Raw genomic sequence first — 14,136 nt, 5'->3', positions numbered from 1 at the left:
GGAGCACACTTGTCACAAAGCATTAAAGAGTCAGTGGAGTTAGGCTTTCCAACTTTAGAGTCTGTTTTATTTCATGACACAATTCCTCCTTAAGAGTAAGAAAAATCGTGAGGAACATAACTCTGACTTTGAAGAAACAAGTGTCTCTTTTTGTTTCCAAAAAAGACAGAAGTTGGAAAGGCGAGGTTTTAGAGAGCAAAGCCCCCCCACGACCAGCTCAGGAAACTCCGGGCCCTCTGCTCTTCCTCTGCAGTGACGGCACTTAATCACACTCAGAGGGCTGTGATGGACTTCACATGCACTCACACGCCTCCGCCTCGTCCCTTTCTTCTTCTCCTCCTCCTACAATCTGCTCTCCTCTGTCAGAGTGATGTAGGGTCACGAGAATGGGGAAACACCTTCCAAGGAGAAAACACACATGCACACATGCACTTTCACAACACACACACACACACACACACACAGAGAGAGCTCCTCGCTGAGTGCTGAATGGTGAGAGAACAGCACATGCTGCATGAGACGAAGTTGGATAGCAACATTTCTCCAAACTGAAGGTAAGACAATCAAAACTAACTTCTGTCAGGGGGGGTTATTGTGAGTTTTAACATCAGGATTTTTGATTCTTTAGTTTATTTTCACTTTACATGTGAAATCTGTATTTTTATTGTGCTTGCAGCTTATTTTTAGAGTCAGTTGTCAGTTTGGCTCCCAGGCCTTTTCTCCAAAATTCCTTTTTTTCTTTTTAGTTATAAGTTAAATTTAGTAGCAGACTGTTGCACTGATTTAAAAAGAGATGATCAATTCCCAAACATAACATTTCTGCCCTTATATATTCTCTGTCAACCCTCTAACAATGCAGCCAACAGTAATTTAAGTACAATATTTAGAAAGTAACTGGTTAAAAATGTATGGATCCATGTCTCTGTGAGTGCAGCTGCTAAATTTGATAAGCATTTCATTGGAAATAGTCTCGTTTAATTTTGTATCCTCAGAGGAAAATGTCAGCCAGTTTATCTTTCTCTGTGCTACTTCTGTGGGCCAAAACAGTCCTATCATTATTTTTGTGGATGATTATTTTCCAGAGCATGAAACCAGAGAACCAGGGTTGTAACCTGTGATCTCTCTCTGACGTCAGTGTTGGTTCACTTAAAAAGGAGGCAAATACTTTGAGGCGTAATTACATCTAAAGGAACTTTATTTTCTCCCAGTGCTGTAAAAATCTTTTTAGTAGATACTACATCCTCATCAACTGACGGTCATGTTCAACTCTGGAGGTTTTTATCGCCACAATATCACTTGACAAAGGAGACAAAATCTTTGTTTCTCTGGCTGTTGAAGACAGTCACGTTCACAAACAGGCCTCTTTTTGTTACACTGGCACTCAGTAGAAAAAATAAACAGCCACCAAAATCCATTAGTTGTGAGCTTTTAGCCCACCAAATCAGTGGTATTATGTCATGTGGTCAACGCCTGAACAAATAAATATTAGTTTTGTTTGCCAAAAAGTCATTCACTGACAAAGGAATCTACAGTATGTAGTTTTTAACTCCCTATTAGACTTCTTATGAACAAACTTATGAAATTCCAGTCACAGAACGTGAACAGTAAAATTGTTGAAGTAATTCTCATGAAGTTATTAGTAGGAAGTTATTAAGATGATAAAACAGTGTTAAGTGTGTTTTCTCAGCTGTCAATGAGAGATTTAATGAGGATTAAATTGGTGAGTAATCGCGTTTAGAGGAATTTTCGCAGCTGTTTTAGATTATTTTAGTTTCTGCGGTTTATCTCAGTTTGGTTCGATTTGTCTCATACACCTGCCTTAAATGTAAACTTAAGAAAAGCTCATGTACATCTTCTCCCAGCCCCCATGCTTCTTTTTAAACAGCTCACCTCGTGATTTATTACCCAACCTGCTCCGCTGTTTAATTTAAGATGAGATCACAGCCCATCAGCCGGTGCCACAGACCTGCTCTTTCTAAGCCCCCTCACTCATATCTTAGCAAAATATCAAAATATGCCAGCGCAGGTTTAGACAGTGATAATAACTAATAATATCTGTCAGTGTTGAAGCCAGGGGCAGAAAGCAAGACTGTCCACACGAACTGAAGCCAGCAGTCCATTAGAGCAGAATGCTAACATTCGGCCAGACTCTGGGAAATCTCAGAACATTGTCAAGGTCCGTGTGGAGACCAGGGCCGGCCGACCCAGAGCAGAAGCTCCTAAATCCCGCTCCTGACTGGCTGAGCTCAGGCCAGGGCTCCTCTGACAAGTGTGTGTGTGTATCTGAAAAAGTAAACACAGTTCAAAGAAAACATTAGAAGCCAAATGAAGATAAGCGATAAACATGTTTTCTATTAGTGTCAAGATGTAGTGTTGGAGTTTTGGCAGCGTGTAATCGTTTTGTGAGACCACTGGCAGGACAGCCTGGTGTGTGTCAGTCCCTCCCTGCTTATTATGACAAAGTCTATACAGTGTGAACACTCATTTAATGCCAGTCATACCCTGCTGCTGCGACAGCGAGAGAAACTGGTAAATGTGCCAACTTAGAGCTGTACACTTTACATCTTTAATCTAATCTATTAATCTAATCTATGTTTTTTTTCATGCCTACGTTGTCTTTTAAAGACACTCCCTACTCCCTGAGGACATCGGAGTACCAGACAGAGCCGAGCAGAGATCTGAGAGAAAGTGTGAAGAGGGAAGAAGAGTCACATCACCTGATTCGTGGAGCTTTAACATGGGATGAGCTCCTGACATCAGTGTCTTAAGGTACTGTCTTAAACAGTTTCTCAGCTATAAAACACTCTTTATCTCACATAAAAGCTATCATAAAAGAAACCACAGATGGCATCTACAAGATAAGAAGGGCTCCTTTTAGTATTTGACATTTGACAGTGACTTTGCACTTTTGTATGTAGCTGCACCTCTTTTTTTTTCTGATTATCAGTTTGATCGTAGCGTGAGTGCATCTCTTTCTAACTGTGCTTCTGATGTGGTTTATTTCTGGGGTTATTCCCTGTGTGCTTCGAGTTAAACAGGTCTCAACATAGTCGTGTCACACGTTACATCAGTGTGACCTAGGAAACAACAGATGTGTTCAGTGTTAGTGGGTAAATCCATGTTAACCCACTGAAGATGTAAAACTGCTGCTGCGCAGCCCGAAAAAGGCGTATTAGAGCTACAAATCAAATCAAGAAGTAAAACCAAGCTACAAATTTACAGTATTCTGCACCCTCTCATACTAACCTCAATATCCATTTGTGATCCTACATTTTTATATTTGTTAAGTAAATTATTTTAAAACTTACTACAGCTCCTCCATAAATTAACCCCTTTTACACTAATCCTCATATTTGTAACATCAGAATCACATCAGAAGGCCAGTATGTTCAGGAGAAATGCTTACAGCGACCAATAACTCTTTTAATGTACATATGGGCATGTGAGTTTTGCTTTAAGAAGTCTTAATGTTGTAGAGCTTGAACTGATTAATATACTGTTGGTTAGTGTAAATACTTAAAGACCTGTTTTAATGTAAAACCTTAACCTGCACTGCAGCCGTCAGATAAATAGTTACTGCACACCATCTTCTCGCTTTTCCTGTCAGTGACTGTCTCTCTGGTTCTGGTTTGACGCACAGATGTATAAATTAAAGTCGTTAATGTCTGTCTGTCAGCCTTCCAAGAGCGCTTGCTCACACGTTTCCGTGCTCAAACATGCAGTCCCTCTCTAAAGGAACTTCCTGTTTATGGCCAGCTGTGTCCCCCGTGTATACTGACTGCGAGCCCGACGAGATCCTGGCCTCTGAGCTCTGACCTTTAACCCTGGAGGGGCTGGGAGGGTCGTCGGGGAGAAAATGCGGTGCACCACCCTCTTGGCCCTGCTGACGGGGGTCATGCTGTACCTGGTGATGGGAGCGCTTGTTTTCCGTACTCTGGAGTCCTCCTCCGAGAGCCTGAAGTATGAAAATCTGCTGAGAGCAAAGAAGACCTTCCTTCATAATCACTCCTGTGTCAGCGAACATGAATTCTACAAGCTTGTGAAGGTATCAGTGGACACACTAACAAACTGGCTTCACATAATCCCCCACCCCCCCCACACACACACACACACACACACACACACTCTTCATAGATACAAGTTTAAACACACACACACACCTGCAGGGTTTCTTTTTGCTTTCCTCTTTTTGCTTTTCAACAGACACGTCCATTTTAAGGGCACGCTACATTAGCCTCCTCCAAAACAAACCTGTGATATGAAAGTGTGAGTAAGTCCAGCACAAAGCGGATGTTTGGAGAGCTTTAATTCCAGTAAATCTGTTGAACAGAAAACCGGTTTAAAGCTTAAATTTTGCTACGAATTTTTGTTTTTTGACTTGCATTTTTTCATTTTCCAATAACAAAATAAATTTAACAAACACAATCAGTATCAAAAGTATTTATTTACAAAAAACCCCAAACACAAAAGCCAGAGGGAGACCGATAAATCAATCCATATGGCCTTGTAAAAAAATAAATAAAAACACAGTTTTTGTTGACGTCAATATACTAAGAAATCTTTTTTATTTTGCTTTTATAGAGAGATGAGCAGCATTATTGTCTGGCACCGTGACATCTCTATCACAAACATACTGTATATTACGGACTGCAGGTCTTTGTGCAGCTCTGTGTATTTTGAGAATAACTATCCGTGATTGATAAAGCAAACAACAAAAAGAAGAAGGTGAATTTTTAAATTTAAAGGAGTAAAGATGAGAGAAGTAAACCAACAGCCATGTCTATTATTCCAATAAATATATATCATACATTCTCACTTAGTGGCCTTTATTTCTAATTTCCTCAGTTAATGCAAACTTGAAACCATTTACTTGATAAATTCAGCTTAGAGTCTGTTTCCACAGCACTGATTCATCAGTTCATCAGTACAGCAAGAGTCATGTCAGGTTTTCCACTTGAACTTTGTCCCTGAATGACGTTAAACTAACATGAATGAATCTCAACATTCACTTAAGAATTTTTAAATTAAAAGTCTTGCAGCCTTCTCTGTTACATGTAGGCGTTTAATGTGGAAAAAATATCAGGACGTCTTGAGTTATGTTGATGGTAGCTTAACGTGGATCAGGAAGACAGCAAAGAAGAGTATAAAAACATTATTTCTGTTTAAAAAGAGACACTGAGAGCTGGAGGTGGTTGTACTGACAGATTTAGAGCTGCAATTATTAGTCAATTAATCGATTGTTAGACTGACAAAATAAATTGGCAACTATTTTTATCATAGATAAATCTGTTTGAGTAATTTCTTTAAGAAAGAAATGCTAAAGTTCTCTGGTTTCATCTGTAAATTGAACGTCTTTGGATTTTGGACTGAAGACGTCACCTTGGACTCTTTCTGATGTTTTAAAGGTTAAACAATTAATCAAGAAAAATAAAGTAAATAAGTCATAGTTACGGCCCTAGAAGGATTAGTGCTGTGGAAATCTACATTACTATGAATTTACCATGTGATCTGTTGTAGTAGACTACAGGTAATTACACCTACCTCAGTGTTTTTTTCATCCAGCCTTTATTTGCTCGTGCTGGTGATGCCATTATTTTGATACCAGCTATTATATGAGAATTTACTTTAATCCATTTAAGTCTATTTTGCAATGATTTCAAGACATTTATCCGCTGTAGGAAATGACCTCTGACATTAATCATCTTTAAAGGTGTGCCATCATAATGCCAAAGATCTTGAGCTTTATTAGATTCATAACAAACGATGTACTGCTTAACGCTGCTAAACCGCTTAATGTACAAGTTAAGTATATAAAGCTTATTCATATAGCACCTTTCTAGAGCAGATGTCCTAAAGTGCTTCCCAAAAAAATACAAAATCAAGACAGATACAATATAAGAATAATGAATAAAACCAAACAAAGGCAGGTCTGAACAGGTGTAACTACAAAGACACTTTAAATGGTGTTACAGTTAAATAGATTACTTCCTGCCCCTGCAGACAGTGGTGTCTGCGGTGGAGGCAGGTCTGGATGTGAGCAGCCTCCCTGCCAACTTCACCAGCCGCTGGGATGTAGCCTCCGCCTTCCTCTTCTGTGGTACCATCATAACCACCATAGGTAGGTGGGGGACTCACCTTCAAGGGGCTCTTTGAAGATCTTCCAAGTATGAAACGCTTCTTTAAGCGAAGGAGGATTACAAACCTGACATAACGTTGTGAGAATTGTCCTCAAAAGACTTGAAAAATTGTGACTCAATCCTTTAAGTTGTGTAAAAAGCTGAAGGTCTTTGTGGTCTCTTTTGTTTGTTTTTCTTAACAGGTTTTGGGAACCTGTCTCCTCGGACGTGGTACGGCCAGTTGTTCTGCGTGTGCTACGCTCTGGTGGGGATCCCTATGTTTGGCATACTGCTAGCTGGAGTGGGTGACCACATGGGCACGGTGCTGCGGAGAGCTGTGGCCAAGATTGAGACCCTCTTCCTGGTGAGAATGGTCTGTCCTGCCCAGGAACCAAAGCTCAGATGAATTTACACCTTTCTGAATCACAGATGTGCACCTACAGTACGCATAAGAGGCCCAGACTCCCTTTTTAACTGTTATCTAAGTAGCGAATAATTGTTCAACTGGAGGTGAACCATCGTTAAAATAATAATTAATGTTAAAAATACTAACTGAAGTAGCTTTTGCCTCCACAAAAGTCACAAAAAGGAAACTGCAAAACAAAGTCTCTACGAGAGATAATTTATTTAAAACCTTTATACAGTGTAGGTGTGAGCCTGCACGGCTGCTATCAGCACGGCCTGCACACGTTAACTTTGTGACGCATACTGTAGCTGCAGCCTTCATCACTGAGCAGCTACACAGCAGCTTTGAACAAGAGCACTACTGCAGTGATGCCTTAAGAAGAAGAGTATTTTACTTATTCACTCCTCACAGTTTGGAAGGTCACAAATGAAAATCTCTAATCTAAGACGCTACGTGTACCTGTAAATACTCAGGAGTCTTCAGCCTAGAAACTTAAATATAAAGAAAGCTGAACAGAAAAACCTTAAACCTAAAGTTTAAAATTAGTGTGATAAAAGACGACTCCAAATTATAAAAACCAAGACTTTTTCATTCCACTTACATTAAATATAGATTTATTTAACTAAAGAAATTATTCAGTGTGGCTTCAAATCTTATCTGGAAAGAGCAAAAATACGGATACAGTAAATTGCAGAAGCACTGTTCATGTAAACAAAAAAGTTTGATCTGAAACCAATGTTTAAGTAAAACCATGAAACTTTTAAGTGGATGATTCTGAACCTTGTTTCATTTAATCCACTTCCATCCTCGTCTTCGTCACTTCTGTTCCTGTAACTATCCTTACAGTAATTAATCATTATCATTAATTCTTCCTCTGCTTTTTTTTGTTGTTGTTGTTGTTGTCGCTGCTATCCGTCTCTGTCTCAGAAACACAAGGTCAGGCCCACCACTGTGCGTGTGACCTCAGCGGTCCTCTCCATCCTGATTGGGTGTCTGATCTTTCTCGCCGTGCCGACAGTCGTGTTTCAGAAAGTGGAGAAATGGTCGTTTCTGGAGTCGCTCTACTTTGTGGTCATCACTCTCACCACTGTTGGCTTTGGAGACTACGTACCAGGTGTTTACACACACACACACACACACACACACACACAGAGTTACACACAAACATGTCTTACTTCTAACAGTGTGGACAGCAGGTCGATGTAGAGTACATGGAAAGATTGTGGAGGAACTAATTTACAAAAAAAAAAAAAAGGATTTGATTTAACAATACATCAACATATCAAGTCAGTTAGAGCACTTAGTAATATGTGAAAATCAAGAGAGAAACAGTTAATGATGGATAAATAGTTAAAATAGATTAGAGCTGCAACAATAAGTTGACTAATCGTTTAGTTGCTAACTATTAAATTAATCGCCCACTATTTTGATAATCAATTTCATTTTTAAATATGAATAATTCCTGGTTTCTTTAGTCCTCTATGATAGTGAACTAAATAAATCTTTGGGTTGTGGACTGTCAGTCGGGACTAAACAAGAAGTTTGATGTTGCATCTTGGACTTTGGGGAACAGTGATCAACATTTTTCAACATTTTCTGACATTTTATGGACTAAACAATTAATTGATTAATCAAGAAAATATTTCAACAGAATTCATAATGAAAATAATCGTTAGTTGCAGCCCTAAAATAAATAAGTAAAAGGTATCTGGATAAACATTTAATAAAAATGTGACTGAAATAATAAAAATGGATAAACAGTTGAAATGGTTAACTTGAAGTAATCAGTAATCAGTAGTCGTAGTAAACAGACCTGAACATTAACAGTTCAATTGTATGAAAAAATATTTTAACATTAACTATTATTTCTACTTTTGTATCGTTTAAGAGTTAAATGATATCTAGTTTAAAATCAATTGATGTGAACACATTTGGAACATGACAGGTGTTGTTGATTGAGGGGTACTTGAGATCATGTGATAGGGCTGATAAGGCGGTCAGCAGATGATTATCAGGGTGGGAAATAAAAAATGAAAATTCTCTTACACACAACTTATTGCCTCATATTAAAGCAGAAAAACATTCTATGTGTTTGGTTAGTGAAAGATTATTTGGAGAAGTGGGAGGCTAAGGCAGCTAACACTTAGAGCTAACTTATTGCCAAATGTCAATTTTGAAATAGTGTCCATTTTTAACTATTTTATCGTCTGTTCTGTGTCTGTCAGGTGAAAGCTAACAGTAATTAGATCATTAAATACACTCAAACAACCTTTATGTTACAAACCTGATGGCTGAATTTCACCCATCAAATGTATCTTTTAATTTTCTTTCAAAGGTTTATTGATTGACTATCGATTTTTCCTTTTAACGAAACCTCAGGCATCAAGTGAACAAGACATGCGTGTGAACACACACAAACAAATAACATTTTTTAAGAAAAAGTTTAGTCTCAATATGATGTGATGATGATTTGTTATCGTACAGACACATTCAGAAACACACCTTACTAATTTATCTTTCTACAAATTTCAAGAGCCGTAAACACAACCCTGTTTCTACAGCGTTCTAGAGGAGGCAAACACAGAAGCTGTATGTCTGCATTAATGTCAACATGACTTAAAGGCACCATGTGAAGTTTTCTTGTCAACAAACAAACTTATGTTTACATTCAGTGTTTCTTACTAATTGGGTGTTTACTTGAGACCTAACAGAAAGACATTTTCTTCCTCATAAAACATTTACAAAGCCAAAGTATTTGAAACCTGCATTGTTTACATTCAGATTTACTAGCTTGCAGTTTTCTTCTTCTTCTTTGCCTTCTGCTGACACATTGGGACGTCTCTCGTTTAGATGCTGTTACTACTGTGACTGTTGATTAGTGTAATAGCCTGAAACTGGCGGCAGGAAACTGTAGTCAGCTGAGTTCTCTTGTGTATGCACAAGGTAGAAACAAACCAAAGACCTGCTCAACAAAAACACAGCTCCATAGTGCTACTAGTGGTCAAAAAGCAAAAAATGTTTGGAACTTTTGGTCTCATAGTCAGAGCGACTGTCTTTGAACCAGAAAACCTCGATTAAAGCCACGTCTGTAGGGAGGTTTACGGACTGTGGTCTCTCAGTAGAACGTCACATTACGTTCAAATCCTCTTTAAATCCACTTTCTTTGTGTGCAGGTGGCGGTCATGAAGGCGGTTTTTTTTTCAAGCCGCTGGTGTGGTTGTGGATAGTGTTTGGTCTCGCTTACTTCGCCTCCATCCTCACCATGATAGGCAACTGGCTGCGGGTGCTGTCGAAAAGGACCCGCGCTGAGGTGAGAGATGCACAGCGATACAGGTTTAGGAAAGCTGCACTTAATCTTGTTCAGACTGTCATCTTCTCTGCTTATGTTCTCCCTCTCAGATGGAGGAGTTGAGGGCTCACGCGACAGACTGGACCCAGAACATCCAGAACATGTCGATGGACTTTCGAATCCCCAACCCTCTGGAGTTTAATGACCCCTTCCTACTGCAGCGCCGGAAATGGAAACGCAGTCAGCGTCGCCGCATCCGCCGGGGAGCTGAAGGCACTCTGGGATACTTGGATCGCAGGGGATCTGAGAATGGACACCTGCCGAACCGCTGGGCCCCCCTCTCCAGCTCCATGAGCCGAATAGAGGACCATTCCTCTCTTGAGAGGGCGGCAGTGCCCAAACCGCGAGTGAGGATCGTTGTTCCTAGAGGTGGAGGCGGAACAGTCCCAAAAGTGGGGTCTAGACTGAGGGTTGACCCCGTTGTGGGTATTCAAGTGGAGGGAAGGGCGTTTCCTCACCTGCTGGCCCGCTCATTCTCCCTCCCTGTGGCCCGCTCCACCTCAGAGCTGGACTCGGCAGGTGTAGCCATGCAGGGAGTGACGCTCTCTGGATTAGAGTCTCCGTTTGACTCCAGATCAGAAGCCTCCTCGGCCTCCTCGTCCTTCTCGGCGCTCTGCGGGTTCCAGCCCTACTGCGCAGTCAGCAGTGTGGAGGAGGGAGGAGCGAGAGCAGCAGAGATGAACACATCAAAGGAGAAAGACAAACTGATTCCAGCAGAAGGAAGTAGAATTGTTGAAAACAGACGCACACCCACACCTGGTTTCCTCCCATACTCCTCCACCCCTCCTTCCCGTCGTCCTTCTTTTTACCACCCAGTCCTCTCCCCATCCGGCTGCCAGCTGCTGGATTTCTTTGGGGAGAACCTGGCGTACATCGACGAGTCCTCAGACACTCTGAGCGACCGCGACCGGGCCAAGCCGGCAGCAAACGAGGAGAAGAAGAAGCGGCCGCGAAAGCCCAAAAGGAGGAGCATGAGGAGGCAGCTGTCACACAAGTTGAGCCCCCTGCAGGTGAGGAGGCCCAACAGCGATATGCAGCCACCGTCCAATCCCCCAACACCACCTCCAGACTCTTCTCTTTCAGACGTACCTCGTTCAGAGAGCCAGAAAGACTCAAAGCCAACACTCTGACAGCCACCACACTCACGAGATGGTGCCAAAGTCAAGATGGGACAGAACATAATAATGCACACTAAAGCTGTGGGTTTACAGCAGACTTGACACTCCTACTGATATTTTAAATCAACAATAAGTAAAGCTATTCAAAGTTAGCCTCACAAAGTCAGCCCACACATTTTGATTTGTTAGGTTGCGGTCTGGAAAAGCTCAGTAGACATTTGTTTGAGACAGGAATCCCTTTAAGTGGTCTGGACAGCAGATGATTGATAATAACTGCTTCCCTTCACTGAGACAAATGCACACTTCACTAACCTGTCACTGGTCTTTGAGTCAGATTTGCAAACCACAAAAAATATATCTGTTGGTCTGTAAATGCCAGGTTGCTTCGACATTTGTCTCAGAAACTTAGTTTTTAAATCAATCTAAAGAGAGAAACAAGCCTTGCAAGTGAGGGACTTGTGCTTAAATTTGAAACAACCATCCCTGCTGTTGGTCATAAGTTTTAGTGGTTTCAGGAGACAATGAGTCACATCATTAAACATAATTATCCACTTAATTGATCTGGCTTCCAGTTCAGTCAAACCTCATTGTTTTCAGCTCTAAATCTAATATTTAAACCGGCTTTGTGAGGCTAACTCTCAGCTTTAGTTTGTCACAGTGTATTTATAGCAGAGGTGTACCGCCCCACCTGAAACACACACAAACACAATGCTCTTTTATGGAAAAGAAAAAAATTAAAAGGGAAATAAAAGAAAGGGAAAGAGAGCAGAGGCGCTGTTAGTCACAGAAAATGCCACATATTAAATAAGTGTGGTTGTTTTTAGGCTGTCATCTAAACAAACTAAATGGATCACCAGATGAGAATGCTCCAGGATCTGGGTGGCTCACCACCTCGGCTAAAAAAGAAATTCCCCGGGGGGAAAACCCTGCAGTGGGTGGAGAACCCAAACCACAACAACAGTACATTAGTATTAAGCACTTGGGAAGGACCACAGCCATAATTCACCCTCAAACCAGCGTCAGTCCTTTGTGTAGTTCTGTCATTACAAGTCCTGACTATTGGAAACTTTCAAGATGGAAAGTGTGCAGTTGTTTAAGGGAGTAAGCAGGTCGCCAACTCCTTCCCCTAAAGGTTCTGTGATCTTCTGGTTCATGAAACCGCTCTTGAATTATTTTTTAAAGGGAAAAAAAGGGTAAAAGACAATTTAACAGATCATGTTGTTTTCCACTGCTTTTGTGCTCCTCACATCATGATAATAGTTGTGCGCTCGCCTCGGAAATAAGTGGTCAGAGAGCTATTAAACAACGCTAAGTTTATTTTTAAGTTTGTGGTGTTAACCAGCTGTACTGTCCTTAAGTGTCCTGAACTCACTGTTGGCGAGATTCTTCTTGTGACCACTGCTCCTTATTTGGCTTATACTGTTTGACTTGAATCGATTTTTATTATTTTTAAGGACCGTGGCCACATAAACAATTGTGTAGCTTTTTTAACACGCCTTTCAAGTGCTATTTGTCCTCAGTTGAACCTTCTTTGTTGCCTCATCTTATTGTCCTAAAGTGACATGTTAAAGTGATGATTACCAGACCTGTTAAGCTCACATACTGCTGTTTGACATTAACTTTTACAAGGCCTTGTGATTCAGTAATGTCATGGTGATAATTTATCTCTTTTTCTTATTGCACAATGCCTATAGTACCTATGAAATGATGCCGTGTGATATAAAACCCAAGCCATGATCCAATTAGGGCTACAATTAACGATTATTTTCCTTATCATTACATCTTTTTTTCTCTCTTTTTTTTAAAATCAATTAGTCATTTGGTCTATAAAATGTAGGACGTAGAATGTAAGATGCAACCTAAAATGTCCTGTTTTGTCTCGACCAACAGTCCACAACCCAAAGATATTCAGTTTGCTATCACAGAAGACCAAAAAAAAGTTGGAACCAGAGAATTTGGGCATTTTTTTTCTCAAAAAATTACTTAAAAGAATCGATTATCAAAATAGTTGGTGATTTATTTTCTGTTGATGGACTAATGCCGCTCCAGTCCCAGTTCCATGTTACATCCTGAGCAGGTTTTAAATGTGATCACACTGGAAAAGTGACAAAATTATTTAAATTTTTTTATTTTTTTGTTTATTTTTATTTGGAACAAGGGTTTTGTACAGTTGTACATGTTATACAGCATAACCGGCTTTCCATCACGTTCCTGTTTTTGACAAAATGACAATTTTGACAAAATTATTTTAAAAGATTTTTGAGTGTGCAAAATGCAAAAACATGAAATGGAGGCACTACTCAACGCTGGGGGAAAAAATGAATCACAATTTTGGTCAGAAAGTATTAAACCTGTAGAAAGACACTCTGCTTTGTCTTTGTAAAGTCTGACAGCAGCATCGTTAAGTTCCAGTTTACTAAATGCATCATTTTTAAATGGTATAAAACGGCTAAGTTTAACTGCAAAAACATTATACTATAAAGATTAGTATGTAGCGCACTTTGTATGCAGTTAGTTTGTAGGGAAACTGGGTCACAGTCTGATGTGCAGATGACCTGAACCTTGAACTCTGAAAGTCCTGAATGAACCTGGCTCATGGTGGATGCGGGATAGACAGAAAGCTCTTGCTTACTCATAACCAGAAACTACTACAGTACAAGAAGCTATTATGGCGTTTTGCCCTCTACCAGGACCAAAATAAGTAGCTGACTGAATCCACGCTCAAATTCAGGCTGCCACATATTTTGTCATATGTTGACAGAGAGCTGGAAAGGAAGGATATTCACATGGCACTGTGTTGGACCTACTGGCATTATTGTCACTTTAAGTCTGACTCCCGACAGATGATGATTGTTTTTACTCTTTGTCTCTCAATTCTGATTTATATACGATAAAAAAGTAGGAGGAATTGTGCCACTGGCAGTGAGTTTTGTGAAAGAAATCACAGAAATGTCGCCCCCATCTGTCCAAAAAGAGAACAGCAGGGCCTCTGTGGGTTTGGCCTTCTGGCTATTTTGTCCCAGTGGGGCCTCCAGTACACAGCTACGCTCTCCAAGTTTGACTGCCTGAAGAATATGGCTTCAATAACGCTGAAGCCACAGATCCGTATCTCCTGTTTTCTCCTGTGTCTCTCTGTCGCTTGTATAA

General features: G+C 40.3%; 1 protein-coding gene across 3 annotated transcripts; it reads left to right on the top strand.

The window, feature by feature from the left end:
- The first annotated feature begins 91 nt into the window (after nt 1-91).
- Nucleotides 92-12,842, top strand: kcnk4a (potassium channel, subfamily K, member 4a). Of its 3 annotated transcripts, none has more exons than XM_042419653.1 (8): nt 92-554; nt 2,626-2,769; nt 3,757-4,045; nt 6,001-6,118; nt 6,320-6,480; nt 7,450-7,636; nt 9,696-9,832; nt 9,922-12,842. In XM_042419653.1, the coding sequence occupies exons 3-8, from the start codon at nt 3,857-3,859 to the stop codon at nt 10,999-11,001; spliced, it is 1,872 nt and encodes a 623-aa protein (XP_042275587.1). In that variant the 5' UTR covers nt 92-554; nt 2,626-2,769; nt 3,757-3,856; the 3' UTR covers nt 11,002-12,842. The 3 variants fall into 3 exon arrangements, with proteins under 3 accessions (XP_042275587.1, XP_042275586.1, XP_042275585.1); XM_042419652.1 differs by having other exon boundaries at nt 3,736-4,045; XM_042419651.1 differs by having other exon boundaries at nt 3,723-4,045.
- Nucleotides 12,843-14,136: the final 1,294 nt, after the last annotated feature.

The sequence above is a fragment of the Thunnus maccoyii genome, chromosome 8, assembly GCF_910596095.1.
Source record: "Thunnus maccoyii chromosome 8, fThuMac1.1, whole genome shotgun sequence".
NCBI lineage: Eukaryota > Metazoa > Chordata > Actinopteri > Scombriformes > Scombridae > Thunnus > Thunnus maccoyii.
This window is presented reverse-complemented; position numbering and strand designations above follow the sequence as displayed.